Here is a 19,383-nt window from a genome sequence, read left to right as displayed (position 1 = left end):
ATGTTGGGTCACAGGCTGGACACGATGATCTCAGAGGATTTTTCCAACCTAACTGATTCTGCGATTCTTCTGCTGGGCTTTGTCCAAAAGTAGTGCCCTGCCCTCTGGAGTGGCCTGGACAGGGATCTGTGCTGTGTGTCAGGAGACACTATGCCAGAGAGAACACTAAATCTGTTTCATTCTATTCCTCCCAAATCACCCCCTGATGGCTACATTCCTGCCCAGGCCCCTAATACAACAAATGGTAGAATTGTTCATGTGGCCCTGACAGGCCTTATCTTCAAAATCACTTGTTTTTTTCTGCTTTTGGCAGAGCAACTTGCTCTTGTGTTCAATGTCTGTTTATTTCTCACCCAGTCGTGAACCCATCAACCCAGAGTGATCAGAGATTTTACAGTATTGCAGTTATTCTTTACAGAAGGGGCCCAGTGGATCTCCAGTAGCAATAAATCCAGAACCATGTCCCATCTTTGGTGGTCAAAGTGTTCAGATCTGGGCTCCCCTCAGATGACAGCACAAATATGGCAATCTCCAAATTCCCAAACTCTTCCAGCAAGTACAACATTCTGCATAAAAATAAAATCCTAAAACTGGTTAGGGATCCATTTAAAACTGCTTTTGATACCGAGTACAAAACACAATTCTTGGCTATGAACTGAACATTTTTCAGCTTCCAAAAACAACAGGGTACGGCAAGGAAATTTTCAGGAGGAACACACTGCTTCTCCAAAATACTTCAAGATACACAGTAAAAGAACATCCTCTGCAGTCTCTATCTGTGGAGCTCTGTGGAAATGAGGAAGATAAAATATTCCAGTAGCAAAACTTTTAATTGCACAATGATTGGTGGGTTTGAAACTTTAAAAAAATGAAAAATAAGCATAAGAAATTTCAGTTCTGACTGAAAACACCTGCCACATAAACCACTGGCTCCAGATAGTAAGGAGAGGTGCTAATACACAACCTCCAAACACCCACATCCTGCAAGTGTCCCTGGGAACACCAGACAGGCAGATCCTCTGTTATTTTACCATGCCAAACGTACATCTTTGGCTTGTTCAAGGTGATTAACCATTATCCAGGCACCCTCAGCAGCAAAACCTCCTGCTGAGCTCTCCTTCAGCCTTCAGCAAGCATCTTTCTTGCGAGAGAAGTAAAAATCTATCCCTCTGTCCTTGCGCTGCGCTGGTCCCCTCCTGCCCCTGGGATGGGGACTTCCTCCCTGTGGCAAATGACAAGGAACAGCGAGATATTTACTGATGCTGCAGAGTGGGTTTGGTCACAAAGCAGTGCTGACATCCAGGTGAATGTGCACATGGAACTTCTGCCTCCCAAGTTCACTCACAAAGGCAGGAAGGTCTGACAGGCACTGCTGTAGGCTGGGATTTAGGAAACCAGGGGTTCTGGTAAGGTGAGATGGGAAAGTTGATCAAAATTGAACTTTTGCCTGATTGAGAAGCTTTTTGGCTTCAAGTTTCATCACTGCCTCAAACTGGTGTCTCACGAAGGTGCTCCTGCAGAGTCCTTTCTCTCATCCCAGGAGGTTGCTAATCCAGGCCCTCCAACAGCATGGGTGAAGCAGAAGCTTTGCTTCCATAAAACTCTCCACTCATGGCAAAGGAATCTGGCCTAAAAATTTGGTACTGTACCTTGGGATTAAAACCTGAAATGGGGGCATGCTTCATTCTTCACTGACTTGGTGCAATACCTAAATTTGAGCCTCCACAAAGTATCCTCACTCAGGAGGAGGCAGGGTAGATGCATGTGGGAAAGGCAAAATGCTGAACACTCTTATAATACACAACCCTTGGCTACATCCATTTCCTTCCATACCCATCTCCTCCAAGAACAGCATCCCAGGCAGCAGATAAAAGCCTTGACATGTTGCAGGATCAAGAACTCATTCTGCCCCTATTTTAAAGGGAAGATACGCTCAAAAAGCAAAGTGCAAGGAGCAGTCTCCATATTTACAGGTCTTGCTGACTCCAGTTTGGACACACTCAAGCAGGAAGTTGGTTGTTTTTACTTCCACCTCCTGAACAGAAAGGACACTGGGTTGTTTCTCTTCTGTCCACCTGTAGTGCGGGGTGGTCACACCAGTGGAGGTCCTGGAGAAACCCCATCCCTCTGGTGGGTCTGCCAGGGCATGGAAGGATGCTCAGAAGAACAAGCTGTGGCTAAGCCCTGCTGACTATACAAGGGACAGAGAAGCAGCAACAATTTACATCCTTCACCACCACGGGTAGGACAGACAGCTAAATAATCCTGGCTGCACAGTCCCTGCTGGGATGTAATGTGAGCTTGCATTAAAACAACTTTTTTTCCCCTTTACACCTGAGGAAGAAGAGCAGAACTCACAGAGACTGATGCAGAGCAGCCCCTGGAGCCCTCCCAACCCATCCCAGCCCTCCCAGTACTCACAGGCCCCTGGTGGATGTGTCGGCTCCACTCTGGGGCTGTCACCACTGGCTGTGGGTAGGTCTCACCTAGAGTTACTCCTGCCTGGGAGAGAGCAGCATTGCTCAGTGCCCAGGGGGTGTGGATGTCTGCTCCCTTTATGCCCTGCAGTTCTGGCACCCACAGCCGGACATAATCCCCCTGCAAACAGAACCAAAGGACAGGATCCATTCAGTGACAATCTCTAAGTGCTAAGAGCAAGGCTCTTTCTCAATGGGAAAGAGAGGAGCCAGATTTCCAGGTAGAAAAGCTGGTGCTGTACAGCATCAATTACCTCTGACAAGCCTTAGCCCTCTTGCTAAATCCTTCACCCAGAATTAGTGCCTAAAGAGAGACCTGGATGCTGGAGCTCTTCTCCCATGCTCACACTGCAGGCACAGGAGGGAGGCAGAGGTGCATTTTCAGCATTGTTCACATGTCCTGTTTAGGACATCCTGAAATGAAGTCACCCCCAAGAAGTTTCCCGTGACTGAAGGAAAAAAGGATGGCTAGCTCAGCTGCACACTCTTGTGTTCCTGAATCTCTCCTATTAACTCTACTAGGACTAATTTCTGATTTCTTGTTAAATCCTGCCAGCTACAGTGCCAAAAGGCAACAGCACAGCCTGACGTGAAGCTAAGGAATAGTGTGGAAACAGGTAATCCAGTATGTCAATACTGGCTAAGCACAAGGAAAGGGCAATTTATCTGCTCCTACCACTTCACAGAGGATAGTCAGAAGAGTCAGGTTTAATCTACTCTTCAGCACCTCTCAAGGAATGGTTCTGTCTCTCAGGTTACTCCCGAGTTCTCCAAGAAGCTGCTCTGTGCTCAGGGAAGCATCTGTGTGACGTTCTGATGGGATGTGGCTGTGACTTGGAAGAAATGGTGATGAAACACTTAACACACTGACCAGGGAGGGTGTGGGGACATCCCTGGGGACAGCAGCAGGTTGTTAAATTACATTGTCCTGTACACACCAAGGAACCTGCCTGACTGCTGGAGACACAAGAACTGGTTTTGTATCCACACAGCACATTGATCTCCTCTGCTCCCTGAAAACACAAGACCTTCCTGCACTCATCCCTGTAAAACAGCCACACAAGACTTACATTCCCATCATAATCCAGGCCTTGTTTGATCATGTTGAACTTCCTGTTGTCCCGTGGGTCATTGCCAATGCCAGCACTGTATAACCAGTTGCCATAATTGCTACAAACATCATAATCCACCTTGAGAAGAGAGGGAGAAAACTGTCAGAAGACATAGGCTGGCCCTTGGTCAATCTTCTCATCCATTCTTTAGCTCAGGGGGAAATTTCCTTGAATGGGATTCACTCCAGCCAGACTGGGGTGGTCAGAGCTCCCCCATGTTGGTACAGGCATCTGGCTCAGAAAAGGACTGCATGGCTGCTTTTTAGTCTGGCATCAGCTTCCCAGACTACTTCAGTTCATGATCCTTCAGTCAGAAAACAGGTAAAAGTCCAACCAAAGCCTTTCTCAGTTTCCTTCCTTTTAAAGGAAAATCCTTCTCTTTCTGCCATCGTTTGGCAGACTTCACAAGTAGCCCTAGCATTTGAATGCTCATATCCCAAAATAAAGTATTCAAATTATGAGAGAAAACTATTTCTGACCAGTTACCCAGACACCACACACTGGCAAAATCATCTCTGCAAATCCTACTAGGCAGTTTGGAGAGAAGTCTACTCAGACTGTGCAGACAAACCACACAGTGTATATGAGGATGCAAACAATACAAACACTGCAGTTTTTTCCCATTGTCAAGTTATTCCTTCTCTAAACAAATAAAAAGCTCTCAAGGATGCTTATATACAATGGAGCAGGGCTTTTGGAACAAGCACAATTGAGAGCAGAATGTGATCCCATCTGAGTGCTCTTCAGCTGGGCAGGGTGGCTTAAATCCAACTCCAGAACTTTTCCAGTTGTAGGACAATTCAAACCCAGCTCAGGAGGGGAGTGGCAGTGATAGCAAGGAGGGTTTGAGATCAGGGAGCATTCCTAGAGATGTCTGTGCTGCAAAAGCAGCAGCTGTGGCGGAAAGAGCTGGTTCAGTGCTGTTCTCTTCTCCCTTAACTGCAGCCACAGCAGCAACCAGTCCACAGAGAGATGTTTCCAAGATCTCAGCCACTCCTTGGAGTGAGGAGCTCAGTGTTCCAGGATGGCAGAAGGCTCAAGGAACGGGCTCTGTCAAGCTGCCCTTTCTCTGCAGAGCCAGTGAGTGCTGGGGTCAGGGTGAGCAGCAGCCAGCTCTGCTCCCTGTGCACCAGGCTTCCCCTTCCCAACTCACTTCCTCCAGCTGGTGCGATAAGGAGGGAAGAAAGATGCCATTGGAGGCCTGATTGTGTGATTAACATGCAGGAAAGCATGTGTGGGAGGTGAGGGCAAATCCGAGGGGGCCTGGGGGAGGCAGGCTCATTTCCCCCCCAGCCTTGCCCCTTCCTGGCATTCTCTTCTGTTTGTTTCTCTGCTTTTCCTTGGGGCCTGACCCTGGGAATGAAATCAATGAAGTCAGAGCTGAGATAGTCTCAGTTCAGGACACCAGTGGTCTCTGGCCTTATCCCTGGCTCCAGTGGGTTGCAGAGAGCTTGTGCCTCAGTTTCCCTGCCTGTGTGGTGTGGATAGCACACACAAACATTTGGTGGGCCTTTGCTGGCAGTACTGGAGATGAAATAGGCATTACTTTCCTTTTTTTAGAGGCAAGTGAGATTTCAGTTTCAGTTCTGTATTGGCCTCCACCCTTCTACAGCCATGTCTTCCCCACCAAGCTGATGTCTCCTGTGTGCTGCAGAGCTGTGTGACACAAGATGGGACCAAAGGGCACAAGGATCAGCCTGTGCCACACCAACCTACAGTGGCCATCAGCATCTGGGGCTTCCCGAGGTGAAAGGGCCAGTGCTAAGTTCTGCTTCCAGCAAGGCAGGTATTCATATTCCTTAGGAATAAATGTAGATAACACAGGCAGCATCTTTCTAGTGTGAGACCTCCCAGGTCTTCCTCACTTGTGGAATAGGACACACTTGTGGAAGGCTCTTGCTCTTATCTGTAAAAGCATCACTGCGTGGAGCTCCCCAAAACCCCTTCCTGGAGGATCCTGATGTCCTGCACTGTGTTGTTGTCCAATCCCACTGCTGCTCACAGCACTGGCATGGGAGAGCATCCAGATTTTCCTCCTGCAGCCAAAGCCATGTCAGAGCCCAAATCCAAGGAAGCTAAAAAAAAATTACATTAAAAAAAAAAAAAGTCTCTTTTAATTGCAGATACTGGCAAGGCAACTGGTCTTCTCTGCCCATCCAGCATTCCAAGTGAGTGGAAAGTTTTCTGATTGCCAGTGGCCTCCTGTATCCCACAGATGAGACCTTTAATGTGAGGCTGATGTGAGTATTTGGCCTTTTTTAGTCAGTACCATGAGAATCCATGGGGACTGAAGTCAGAAAAGTGACCCACCTATTTAACAAAGCTCATACAGCTGCTGACTGATATATAGAGAGGAATTGGTGCTCCAGTTGGCAGGGAGGCCTGTAACACCCCAGAATGAAGAAGGATGCCTCCAGCCAGGGTGGAGCTCTGTGGAAGCTGATCCAGCTATTGTCCCTACTTGCCTGTGCTTGACTAGCTGGCTTCCCAGTCCACAGCCATCAATGCACAGACACTGTGCCAGCACACACGCCTTTTTATATTCTATTTCTGGGCTGCCCTCCTCCCCAGCCTCTGGGGTGAGCAAATCAGAGCATTGGTAGCATAATTCATGTTTGAAAGTTTTGTCAAGTGCAACAGATCTCTGGCTAAAACCCTGCACAGAGGATCAAAGTTTACTGCAAACTTCCTAGCTGCATCTTTGTTGGTGGCAGCTCCACTGTGGCAAAATTCCTTTTACTTATGTGAGCTTTGGGAAGCTCTCACACTGCAAGAAGTATCTACACAGTATTTTATTGGCCTGAAAATTATTATCATAACCTGTACCCTTTCTTATAAATCAGGGCTGTCCTCCTGCCTGTCATTAAACTCCAGGCACACAAAGGGCCCAGTCTTACCAGCAGGTATTCAAACCATTCTGCCCCCATCCTCCAGTCCAGCCCCAGGTCCTTGGTGAGGAAGCTGGCGACGTTCTGCCGCCCTCTGTTTGACATGAAGCCCGTGGCACTCAGCTCCCTCATGTTGGCATCCACAAAAGGAACTCCAGTTTTGCCCTCTGCAGAGATAAAACACAGCACTGGAGTATCAGGATGCTTTGGGGCACTCATAAACCAGCCTGTGGTCATGTATTCACAGCCATTTCCAAGGCAGTGCCAGTGCACAGCAGCAGGGAGAGATTTCAGTGTGGTTTAGCTGGAGTGCAGCCACTAAGATCCACTGGAAATTAAATTGGAGACATCATACTGAAAATTAAGGTGGAGAGAAGTTTTGGCAAGAAGTAAAAAAAAAAAAAAAAGTACAGGAAAATCTCAGACTGGAAAAACAATCAGGTGGGTTGCAGGGAATTTTGCAGAGTAAAATAAATATGCAGACTATAGTAAGATGGGCCAGGAACAGAAAGATTCTTGACAGGTGACTAACAGAGGGATGTACTGGGCAAATCCCCCAGGGTTAGTACCTGAAAAGTAGAGTTTGTCTGTTGTTAAGGAAAAGATTTACTGTGCCTGGATGATTTATTTTATCCTGTGTGCAAATGGGTACACGTGGCATTAACACAAAAAAAAAAAAAAAAAAAAAAAAAAAAAGATACACAGGTGTGTATTACACTGATTATAATACTTTAATCTGTTAGTCCCTCCAAGTTCTGAGATATTATGCTTGCTATTCACGTTACAACAACAAAGTTATAACAGCTTAAGAAAAGGCAGTGGGATTACAAAAGATGTGATTTAGTCTAAATCTGTTGTAACCTTGTAACCAAAAGCAAACAGAACCAAACACAGCAGGCATGGCAATCTAGTATTGATAAGAAGGGCTGGTCAGCCTGTGTGTGACTAAACACAAAGAACCAGCAGGTCACAAACACTCCCTCCTGGGCAGGAAAATCCACCTGCAGTGCACCTCAGAAAGCAGGGTAACCCTGTGGGCTGCTCCTGTATGGGCTCAGTCTGGGAAGGGAAGCCACACACATTCATACCCTGGTGATGCCAGTTTAAATGCCAGCCCTGACCATGCTGGCAGGTCCCCTACAGAGACCTGAGTCAGTGTTAGGGCACACGTGAGCCCCAACAGACACGTGGAGAACAAAACACAGCCGGCCAAAGCTGCGGTTTCTACTGACCTTTCCAACAGCTGAAGAGCTGAAGGTCCTTTTTCCAGGGGATGTCTTTACTTTGAAGCCCTGTGGAGGAAAATCATGACCTGCTGATGAAGAAATACTGACACAGGCAGTTACTCAGACCACAACACAGCCAGGGGAGCTTGGTTGACACAAGGAGTGAGGGTGAAACTCGGCCTCTCAGGGCCATTACAAACAAACCTTCTGCACAGGTTTAGAGATGATCCAGTCCTCCCTTCAAGTGTTGCAAAAGGGTGTCTTTTGCACATAGAGGGTGCTCAAGCCCTAATGGATTTTGTCTATTTGTTTTGCTGATGTTTCCTTTTTTTTTTTTTTCCCTTTTTTAATTAAAACGACTCAGACCTCACAAGTGGACAGCTCTGGCCCACGCTGGTATTTTCTTTTTCAGCTTTACTCCAGGACAAAGTTTATGTGAAATGTGTTTCTGTAGCAGCGACTACACCCAGAATTACCTGGCAGAAGCCCTGGGCAACGCTTTGCCCCTGCAAATGGGATAGGAACAGATGAGGGGGATGATTTCATGTTTGCAGGATCCAGTGGCAATTACAGCCTTCTGTGCAATGGAGCAGAGGCAGCAGGGACAACTCAGCTCTAGCTACAAACATTCAAGATCAGGCTTCCAGTGCCATCAGAACAGCCACACAGGCCTGGCAGATGTGACACAGGCCCTGAAGGAAACGTGTCCCTGTGCAGCCACAGCTGGATGCCAGGTAGGCTGCCCTGGAGCATCTAAGCCAGTGCTGCATCACCTGCAGAGCAGTTCACCCAGCTCAGGCATCACCTGTAGGGCCTCCTGACACATGGACTGGGTCTTTGTTGTAGCACTGAGTGCTCAGACCCCCATTTCACATGCACACTCCTGTCACTGGGGCTGGAGCCAAATTTCCCTCTGATTCCTACGTAGTGCAGTATCTGGTTTCTTGGATTCACCCTGCTGGGTCAGTTCCTGCTCTGTCCCAGGTCCTCTGGAGAACTCAGGCAAGCTTGAAGCCTGGATTCTGCTGAAAGGTAGAATGTCTCTGGAAACAGCATCTTCACTCTCGTGCTGCTGTTTCCCACAGACATGTGTCAATAATACTCCCTGTATCTAATCAGATTTGGGGATCAGTGTCCAGGATGATGGTGCTGAGGCACTTCTGTTCTATCAGAGTTCCCAGCAGCATCCCAGGGTGGTGACACAAGAACCACGAGAAGAACATTTGTACATCTTAATGCCAACAGCCTCTTGTCCTACTTCCCCTGTTGTAAGAGAGTCCCTTTCCCCCTAAATCTAGTGATCCATACACACCTCTTAATGAGAAAATCCTCCTGCCGTACTTCAGGGCCACAAACCGAAAGTAATCCCTCCACAGCAGTTCAAACAAGACCCTGAAACACAAAGCCAGCTCAGCATTTCACTGTGGCTCACATATGATTACTGAACAAGGATTTTGCTTCCATAAACCCACCATTAACACTGTGCACAAGCAGCCATTTCAGGGACCTTCCCTGTGACACCAGCTCTTTCCCCAAGCCTGCTTACCTGTCTTCCAGGGAAAGCAAACTCTGCATGAATCACCTGGGAAGCTTTCCTTAGCTCACGTGCAGGAGCAGAGTTTCAGGAAACATGTTCCTCCTCCATCCCTGCTGGGATGCAATTCTCCACAGAGCAGGGCGAGGGCCTGATTGAGCTTCACACTTCCGCAGGAATGAGCACATCAGCACATTCCTGAGAGCTTTGTGTTGATTTATTTGTCTTGATTTCAGCAATAACCTTTGCAAGGGACTCTAAGACACCTTTCAAAACTGGTTTACAGTGCTCCAGCCCATTAGATCAGATGCTAGGCCACAGAAAAAAGGACAGTTTTATATAAAACTTTTATATAAAAAGAGCTTCTTATAAAATGATGGCACATCAGCCTCAGAGACCTGCTTCAACTCTATGCCATATGGGAAGCACTCTGCTCAGCTGATTTTTAGGCTGACAAGATCCTTCTGCATAATCTGGTTATGGAACAGAATCAGGGAATCAGTTAGGCTAGAAAAGACCTCTGAGACCATCCAGGCCCATCTATGACCAAACACCACAGTGTCAACCAGACCATGGCACCGAGTCCAGTCTTTCCTTAAATACCTTCAGGGACAGTGACTCCACCACCTCCCTGGGAAATCCACTCCCATGTCTGATCACCCCTTCAGTGAAGAAATTCCTCCTAATTTCCAACCTGAACTGGACACTGTCCAAATCCTAAAAAGTAGTGTCATAACACTGAGGTTCAATGAGTCCCTCATGTGCAGCCACCATGACCTGCACTTCATTATACAATTGACTTCTTGGGAGCTTGACAGCTTCATTTTTATAATTACTGAACACTTTAAAATGCTAAAATCACCATGCCAGCTGCCAGCAGGCTGGCTGACTGTTAGATGGAAAACAGGAGTATGTTCATTTCTTGAAATCTGTCCTCTCTTAACTGTCTTTGAAGAAAAAAAAAACAAAAACCAAACCAAACACTTCATGGGTGTTGATACTTTTTCTGTCATTTGAATTTTAATGAAACTGAGCATTTTGGCCAGAATGGTTGGCAATGTTCTGCCTGTTCCTCACCAACCACTGTGCTGCTTGGCATGTTGCAAATGTAACAAACCAAAATGAATATTTAGCTCTAGCGTTTGCACAGACCTTACAGTTTGGGATTTTTCCCATCCAGGTCTAGAGTTAAGCCAGGCTCTAACAGGAACCTGTTTCTCAATCAGATCTCCAGGTTCTGATTCACAGTGTCTGGGCAGAGCTGAACAAGTTCAAGGCCAGCCCAGGGATGGATAAACTGAGAGGTGAGGAAGAGCACAGGTGACAAGGTGGGATGCATTAAACCCAATTCCCAGTGCCCTCTTCCCCTCTGCTCTGATGTGGTGATCATGGCCAGGCAGCTGAGCAAACACAGAGCCACTTGCTGGACTTGTGGCCACAGGACCCTCAAACACCATGAGATTTGCACGAGTCACAGAGTCACTGAGACTTTTGGGCTCATATCCTCAGTCTGAGAAACCCTTTGGCTTTTATTTGTAAACTATTCCTCCTTCTCATTTAGCCCATAAGAACACAGAGATGGATGGTGCTGATTTGCTGAGATTGTTTTCAAAAATCATGAGCCACGGTTTCCCAGCAATAATAATGACAACTGGCATTGATAATCTTTACTTACAAAGTGCCTAAAGCCCCTGGGTGTCAAAGACAGACTAATAAATCTGTACTGAAAGAGAACTACAGTGCAACCCAGAGGAACCAGCAGGCAGGCACAGGAAAAAAAAACATGAATTACAAAGAGAGTTAACAAATCACTCTCCTGTGCATGAAATACCAGGTTCCTTTTCAGAGGAAGACATGCTGATGGTGCAAAGACATACCAGTATGTGCTCTGATTTGCTGTTCTCTCTCTCTCATACTTCTGGATCTGCTCATAGATGTATCGAGGTGAGATGCAGCCCAGAGCCAGCCTGAAAGCAGAGCAATGATGTCCTGAATGCAGTTTGACAAATGACAGTTTGATGTCAGCTCAGAGGAAGGAGAGGGGCAGTTTTGTGGTTAGAGTTGCTGTCTAAAATATTTCTTTGGCTTCCAGTTCTGACCCTGACTTCCTAAATGGCTTTAGTCAAGGTGTAACTTCTCTGCAACTCTTCAAGAGAGAAAATTCTCTTCCAAGAATCAAAATCCTCTCTTTCCTGGGGTATGACTGTTACAGGAGTCTCCCAGCTGTGGAGACAAATAATTTTACTCAAGTTGGACAAGTTTTGTCTAAATGATTTAACAAACCCAATGACACATCCAGAAAAGAATCTCAAATGTCAGCCTCTGCACCACATGTCCTACCTGTCCTTTTACCACAAACGTCCTTATCCCATGCCCAGGGCTCCTTTTCCTGCAGAACCTCAGTGGCTCCTTTGAGCAACCACAGAAGGCAAGTGACTGCTGAAAATCTGAGCCCTGGCAGGAAAACTAGGGAATCAAACCCTGCTCTGGCATTTCAACCCACTGGGCTCCTTCCATTTGTTCCAAATCAGTGCTGTTGCAAGACAGGAAAGAACTTGTAGACTCCAACTCCATAATACAGGGTAATAAAGAACAACTCTTACCTTGCTTTTCCTAGAAATGCATTTTACTGCCATTTCCACTACAGCTTGTGGAAACACTGGATGTTCTAATGAATTGTGGAAAACAGAAAGAAGGACTTTGAAGAGTTTTTCCTTAATTGCTGACCAGCTCTAAAGGCCAGTATGAGATGGGAATGACTGGCTGCAACCTGAACTGCTCTGATTTTGATTATGTGACAGGGGAACATTTTGGGGCAGGCAGATCAGGACTGTTTGCTCTGAGCAAATGGCCAGCTTGGAAAAACTCAAGTGGAGGCCACAAATAACAAACATCCACAGAGCCAGCAGTCCTGGGATCCCAAAGTGCCACCAGATGGAGCCATCCACTGCAACCATCACAGCGCAAAGCTCGTTGGAAACAAATCCTGACCTGCAACAGCCTCAGAAATTTGGTTCTCATTGCAATTCTGTTGGGAGAATCCAGATACTCTCAGCTTAGGCTGAACTGGGTTCTGCTGCTGCTTCAATTCCAGTCCAGAATTAACTCTGCCTCTTCCAGCACCAGGAACTAAAGCCCCTAATTAAAAACCAAAATATTTACCCGCACAAAAGATCCTTTCCAACAGGAATAATCAGAAGGGTCTCTTCACCCCGCAGAATGGCAGTGAGGTGGGGTGACCTGCCCCAGACTATGCAGGAAACCAGGATTAGGCTGAGTTATGCTACAGCCCTACCAACACACTGAAGCTGTGCTGCTTCCCTGCCTTTCCCTTCCCACACAAAGCAGCACAAAGCCAAAGGCTTTGGTGAGTCCCTCCTGATCCCTGTCCACACTGTGCTCCCAGCACAAACAGCTCTTGGCACAGTTCTGCCTCACTGCAGCAGTTCCAGGGAAGTGCAGCCTCAGAGCTGCTCTACCACAATAAAAAGGGCCAAAGGAACCACACCTAGACCCCTACCCATGCCCAGCAGCACTCAGCACCCAGGTAACATCTGTTTGGGATGGAAGCAGAAAAGGATTTTCAAGTATCAACAAAAACCTTTACCATGGTGCGAATTTCGTTGAGTAATCCATTCCCACCAGCCCATTCCGAGTCTCCTTGTAAGAAGCAACCAGATTCTGTGAGAGCAAAAGAAGAAAAAGTTTTAATACTTTACAAGCAACCTGCTAAATGTTCTTTCCTTCTGGAGCCAGAGCAATCTGGCAGGGCTGGGCTCCCTCTCATGGCTGCCTGCAAGGATTGCACAGCTGCCCAATTCCTGCCTCCAGCACACAGGCATGAATCAGGCCAGCAGTACAGCTCTGGGGTGTGTCACAAGCTGTGCTCCCTGCTTCAGCCTACAGCTCGTTTCTCTCTACAAGCACCGTGCACCTGGCCCTGCTGCTCCCTGCCCATTCCCATCTGATTCTGGATCAAAAACCCACTGAAAAGCACCAGTGGAACTGGCAGCCTCGTGGCTGCTTGCCTGGGGGTTATAGAATCAGTGTCACAGCTCCCAACACTCAGCTGCAGAAACTCTGACCGCTGTTGCTTCTGTGCCCCACACATTTACAGCAGGAGGCAGATCTTGCATGTTCTGAGCATTCCATGGACAATGCAGGTGACGTAGGGAAGACCAATCTGTCTTTGATCACCTTCACTACACAGGTTACAGTTGATAAAGGGCTGTTGTAGCTCACTGGGGAAGACAATATTTGCATTATAAAAAAAGAAGGAACGGGTTTTCCAGCTCTGATTATATTAATGCCTAACCAAGAGCAAAAGCTACACACATTTGTACATATTTTGGTTGGGATGGAGTTAATTTTCTTCACTGCAGCTAATCTGGGGTTGTTTTGGATTTGTGCTGAAACCAGTGCAGAGAGCACACCAATGTTTTCCTTACTGCTGAGCAGAGCTCACACAGCCTCAAGGCCTTTTCTGCTTCTCTCACCACCCCACCCTGAGTAGGCTGGGGGTACACGAGGATTTGGAAGAGGACACAGCTGGGACAGCTGACCCAAGGGGAATTCTAGACCATATGATATCATGCTCAGCATATAAAGCTGGAAGTCAGGATGTTGGAGTGATGCCATTTGTATTCCCAAGTAACTGTGATGAAGCCCTGCTTTCTTGGGGATGGCTGAACACCTGCCCACTGGTGGGAAGAATTAAATGAATCCTTACCTTGCTTTGCCTGTGCAAACAGCTTTTGGTTTCCCCCATTAAATGGTCTTTAACTCAACACGTGACTTTTCTCACTTTAATCCATCCGAATCTCTCCTCCATCTCACTGGCAGGAACTGAGGGAGCAGCTGCTGTAGGAACTGTAGGGCTGAGCTGCCTTATGGGGTCAAACCAGGACAATGCTCCCCAAAAGCAAAGGAATGCAGGAACTTGGGAAATTGAAGCTGAAAGGATGCCCCGGGGGCTGCCCCAGTGAGGCACTGGGAACACCACACTTTTAACCCATCTCAGCTGGAGAGGTGCTCCCTCCTTTATCCAGAAAACTGCTTGGGGTCTGATGCTGTTGGAAATCAGCACATGTACCTTTGAATTCAGACACGGCAAATTTAAGTTCCTCAAACTAGACCAGAAAGAAGTTCAAAAACTCTCTGACAACATGCAGTCAGCAGGAGCTTCACTCCACCAAAGCAAGGAAACCAACAGTAGCTGTCATTACTGGCTACAAGATTTTAAACCAGACTACAGAAACCTCCTACTATTTATAACTGCAGGCAGAACTTGGGTTGGTTGTTCCTCACCCCAGCTGCAATTCCAGCCCTTCAGGCCACTTTTCACTCCTCCAAAACAGAGGAGCTACATTGCTGATGATGTGGGACATGAGCATAGAAGGAGCAAATCAAGGTAAAGCAGCTAAAAAATTTTGTCCCAAGTCCCAGAAGTTAATGGAAAAAAATACTTCAGAGAGATGGCCAGTAAACTAGGTTCCTAAGTATTTGGCTTACATTTCCCAGTCCCAGAGGACTTCTTTTTGGTCTAGTTTGTCTCTCTGAAAAACTGAAATAATGCTAATTCCCTCCTTTGTGAAGTTTTATACGGGAGCTAAGGAAACATTATTAGGAAGTGAAATTGCAGCCTCACCCACTTGCACGGCCATGTGTACAAGGGGGAGGATGTAGGCAAGGAAATGTAGGAGTTACCGTGTCCCAAAAATAATATTGCAGCCTCATTAAAGCCTGGGTCTCTCCTCCACTGCACGGGAAGGCTGTTCGAGGATCAGCCACGGGATCTGCCACAGAAAACACCAACACCTTGTTACCCCCTGGGAAAGCATCTCACAGGCAGGGAGCTTAAAATCCAGGCATGCTCAGCAGTGGGGATGTCTGCTTTGGGGGCCATAAAAGATTATGTGGTCTTCCTTTAAAATAAGGGTCATATCAAACATATTAAAAATCACTAAGGATGTTTCCTACCCAGGTGCAGGGTAGGAATTTCCCACACAAGGATTTTACCTGCATTTGCAGTGTGAGTGAGCTGAGGCTTAGTGACAGTTTGAAGGGCAACCACTGCTTCTGTGTTTTGGTTCTCAGCAAGAGACATATCATAGAATCACAGAATGGTTTGGGCTGGAAGGGACATTAAAGATCATCCAGATCCAACCTCCTGCCATGGGCAGGGACACCTTCCTCTATCCCAAGTTGCTCCAAGCCCTGTTCAGCCTGGCCTTGAAGACTTCCAGGGATGGCACATCCATAATTTCTCTAGGCAACCTGTGCCAGGGCCCCACCAGCATCACAGGGAAGAATTTCTTCCTCACATCTAATCTAAATCTACTCTCTTTTAATTTGAAGACAAGTATCTAACTAACCCTGCAACTACAGACAGATGCTTCTATAGCACCTCCCAGACTGAAAGGGCCAATCCAGTCATCCTTAGGGACATTTCATGTATCTCTCAAGCAATAGTTGCCTCTGCATTTTTACAAAAAGATATTTTTTCTGTGACAGAATATAATATGCACTGCATGATGTTTGGTTTGTACTAACCATCAGAGCTCAGGTGCAGCCAGCACAGGTACCCGATTCAGCCTGGCTGGACATCTGGGAATCTGGAGCAGCAGGAGATTATTTACTTCGTAAACCACATTTTTCAAAACAGACCTAAGTAGGATATTTTTAAGAACAGAATCTAAGCAGGATTTCATTAGAGCAACTTCCAAATTCAGTTTCCTCACCCTTCTGCCCAAAATCCTCCATTGTAGGGATACTCCCTTCTTCCAGCCCTGGAGCCAGGGGCTTTAGCTGATCTGCCATCCGCAGGGTTGGCCGGACCTTGGCCCCGGATTCCAGCGCTTTTCGGAAGTGGGTGTAGACATCAGGTAACCTGAACAGATGGGAGCAGCCAGGTCACTGCCCTGGCCCTCCACACGCCCCACACCCCTTCCTCAGGAGCAGGATTAGCATTCCAGGCTGTCCTCTCACGTTTGTGATGCCTGCTTGAACACTGCCAGGCACAACAGGGGCAGATGCCCCCGGGGATAACAGCCCAGAAGCTCAGTCCTTTGCCCAGTTTCTTTCTGCTTCTGATGCAAATTGTGCCTTTTCAATTTAAGGTGTGCCCTGGTGGGGGAATCCCTGAGAGCCAGATTTATCTCACCTAACTTCTGATTAACACAGCTGATGTCAGTGTAAAAATCTACATCCTCCTGGTGCCTTCTCAGTCAAAGGAGAAAAACAGGCATTTTCATGGCCTGACTTGTCTGCCCTTATTATACACATTTGCTACAGAATACCATGAATCACTCAACTCCATCAACCACACTTCAGGTGACTACTGAGGGAGCAGTGAAGAGTACACACACCAAGGAGGGGCTGGAAATAAATAATCTCTCAGGTCCCTTCCAACCCAAACCTTTTAATGGTTCTATAAAGTTGCTTCAGGTGAAGTTTAGATTGGATATCAGGAAAAGTTTCTTCAGAGAAAGGGTGGTCAGGCTGGAACAAGCTGTCCAGGGAAGGGGTGAAGTCAGTGTCCCTGGCAGATTTAATAGATGTGCAGATGTGGCATTGAAGGATGTGATTTACTGGTGGGCTTGGCTTAGTTAATGGTTTGATTTGATGATCTGAGAGGTCTTTTCCAGTTCCTTAATAAATGGTCAAACACACACCTTGGCTTTATACATACAGAAGCATAAATCCTTCTAGTGCAGAGGGCTGAACGTGCCGCTTCCCCTTTGTGTGCCTGAGCATGATGGCACTGCTCCACAAAAGCACAAACAGATGGACTAACAGGTCCTTTCCCTGTGGGACCAGAGGACTGGGAGCCCTCCTGAGTGAGAAACAAATGGCACAGTGGAGGGGTGATACCACAGAGCAGCCCACCTGTCAATAGGCCTGAAGGGAAGATCATCCCGATGATACAGCGTGGAGCCCCAAAATGTCTGAATCTTCACCCCGTGCTGCCTACACACCTGGCACAGCCCCTTCTCCACATCCAGCTCCTCCTGCGTGGCCTAGGGAGAACCAAAGAGTGAGGCCAGGGCTGCACAAATGCAGCTCCCACATGCACAAAGACCCTGGTCCCTGGTCTTGCCCTCCTCATGCTTCTCCACATTGCCTTCCTCCCATTCAGGGATTCCCCATCCCAGGAACTACCCAGTTCCCCCGAGGTTAACAACACCACAGCCAAGAAAGGCTCTGAACACACAGGATCTGCATCACCACTTGGTCATGGAAGAAACCTTCACTGCATGATTTTATTTTTTAACTGTGTCACTCGAGTATTTCCCTTACCTCTTCATGGAAAACCACAGCAGTGACAGAGCCCAGCTGAGTAATCAGATCACAGACCACATCTTCCGGCTTCCCCTTCCTCACAACCAGGGTACTAAAATACAAAATATCGGCCTGAAATAGGTTTGATGTTATTGTTATTTATGTGCACAAGAGGCCATCATCCCAGTCCAGGCAGGCACTCGTGTCCAAGTTTTCTATGGAGCACAAACAGTGTGTGGAGGCAGACAGAAAGGATTTGATCAGCCTGCATTTTTTAGGAGCCCCTGAACAGAGTTTGTAAGCCTCTGGGGCTTAGTTTGTGTCAAACACATTTCTGCCATTCTGGATGCCTTAGAAAGGATGACTGGGCACAAAGCCAGGCTGTTACCTAAAAGTGAATCTGTTCATCCTCACACACTAAAGAGATTCAAGAGCTGGCTGATCCACCTTGTCCAAGTTCCTCAGAGAGTCCCTGGAAATATTCAAGGTCACACTGAACAGGGCTCTGAACATGATCTGGTTCAAAATGTCCCTGCTCATTACAGGGGGACTGGACTAGATGGCCCTTAAAGCTCCCTTCCAACCCAAACTATTCTTTGACTCCATGATCTTTTGCTCTGCAAAGCCAGATATTATCTGGTAGTGGATTCTTCAGGCCCTGGTCTACTCCAGTGATGGTTCTAAAGGCATCATAAACAAGGATATCTGAGTCCAGAGACTGGTTTAGTGGGACAGAGCATAAGGAAATATTACTCTCCAGTCTCAGAAGCCAGGCTCCATTTTGGTCTGTCTCAAGCTAATTCCCAGGGAAAGCTCCCCAGGAAGGCTCCTGGCCACAGTGGCTGCTGTAATTGCCCACATCTCAAAATTCTACCGTTCACGTCTCCCACTGTCAGCACTCTGGGCAAAGCACTCAAGGCCAACACTGATCAGGGGTACCTGAGACAGCAAAACCCACGTGGCACAGAGCCTGGATGGCTCTTTGTCCCCCGTGCAGGTGACCACAGCAGGGGCTACACACGGGACCCTACAGTATCTAACAGAAGGGCTGTGGCTCTCTGAAATATCTCTGAAATCAGCCACCACCGGAGCCCAGAGCACCCGACACGATCCGAGTCACAGCACAGGTACGTGCTGAAAGAGGGTAGGAAAATAGAAATGTATGTGGTATTTGCACGGTGCTTTCTCAACTACCTTCCTTTTTTCTTGAGCGTTTCCCTCAGATCCTTCACACTTTCCAGCAAAAACCTGAGCCTGTGGGGGCCGGTCTTCGGCAAGCTGTAGCAGTGGGTGCCCAGGTAGTGCCGCGGGTCGAAGCAGTAGAGAGGAATCACGAAATCTGCGTTGTGCTGAGCCCAGTGGAGCACCTGGAAACACAGAGATGGCCGTGAGAGCTCCCAGGGCGGGACGCAGGAGAATCCCTCCCCATCCTGCCCAACAGCAGGGCTGTTCCTACAGAAACCCGCGGCGGTCCCTACCTGGTTGTCGTGGGCGCGCAGGTCGCAGCGCAGCAGGCAGATGGCCGTGCCCGCTGTCCCCGACATTCTCACTCCCTGTGGCCTCTCCCACCTCGCCCGGGCCGGCTCCGTGCCCCTCTGCCCGGCCCCTCACCCCGCCCCGCCGGGGAGGAGCCGTCCTGCTCCGGGTCCCCGTGTCCGCCCCCAGCGCATCCCGCGGGACGGGCACGTCCCGCCCCGCATCCCTGGAGGGCAGCGGGACCGCGATCAGTTCGCTTCCCTCGGTCTGCGGTCCCCCTGCGTCTCAGCAGAGCCCTGCCCCGGCCGGTCGCTCTTATTGCTGGGTGTTTTCTTTAACCTCTTTATCTTTTAAAATCTCTTTATCTTTCACACAACAGCGCCAGGGAAC

General features: G+C 47.9%; 1 protein-coding gene across 3 annotated transcripts; it reads right to left on the bottom strand.

Annotated features, from left to right (window-relative positions):
* Nucleotides 1-195: 195 nt before the first annotated feature.
* On the bottom strand, nt 196-19,066 carry LOC128800644 (cryptochrome DASH-like). Of its 3 annotated transcripts, XM_053966003.1 has the most exons (14): nt 18,996-19,066; nt 18,712-18,884; nt 17,536-17,629; nt 17,125-17,255; nt 15,978-16,126; nt 14,944-15,032; nt 12,845-12,918; nt 11,115-11,204; nt 9,016-9,095; nt 7,710-7,769; nt 6,487-6,644; nt 3,548-3,667; nt 2,422-2,598; nt 196-1,222 (listed from the first exon to the last, which is right to left on the bottom strand). In XM_053966003.1, the coding sequence occupies exons 1-14, from the start codon at nt 19,059-19,061 to the stop codon at nt 1,127-1,129; spliced, it is 1,557 nt and encodes a 518-aa protein (XP_053821978.1). In that variant the 5' UTR covers nt 19,062-19,066; the 3' UTR covers nt 196-1,126. The 3 variants fall into 3 exon arrangements, with proteins under 3 accessions (XP_053821978.1, XP_053821987.1, XP_053821970.1); XM_053966012.1 differs by lacking the exon at nt 2,422-2,598; XM_053965995.1 differs by lacking the exons at nt 196-1,222; nt 2,422-2,598 and having other exon boundaries at nt 2,887-3,667.
* Nucleotides 19,067-19,383: the final 317 nt, after the last annotated feature.

The sequence above is a fragment of the Vidua chalybeata genome, chromosome 1, assembly GCF_026979565.1.
Source record: "Vidua chalybeata isolate OUT-0048 chromosome 1, bVidCha1 merged haplotype, whole genome shotgun sequence".
In the NCBI taxonomy this organism is placed as follows: domain Eukaryota; kingdom Metazoa; phylum Chordata; class Aves; order Passeriformes; family Viduidae; genus Vidua; species Vidua chalybeata.
The sequence above is the reverse complement of the archived record's forward strand: the minus strand, read 5'-3'. Positions and strand labels throughout refer to the sequence as shown.

Excerpts from the sequence above, each read along its gene's own strand:
- LOC128800644 (XM_053965995.1), bottom strand. The coding sequence starts at position 19,061 with ATGTCGGGGACAGCGGGCACGGCCATCTGCCTGCTGCGCTGCGACCTG. Across the intron at positions 17,256-17,535 it reads CTGTGGTTTTCCATGAAGAG|GCCACGCAGGAGGAGCTGGA; the intron begins GTAAGGGAAATA and ends GGTTCTCCCTAG. Across the intron at positions 6,645-7,709 it reads GCTCTTCAGCTGTTGGAAAG|AGGGCAAAACTGGAGTTCCT; the intron begins GTCAGTAGAAAC and ends TTATCTCTGCAG.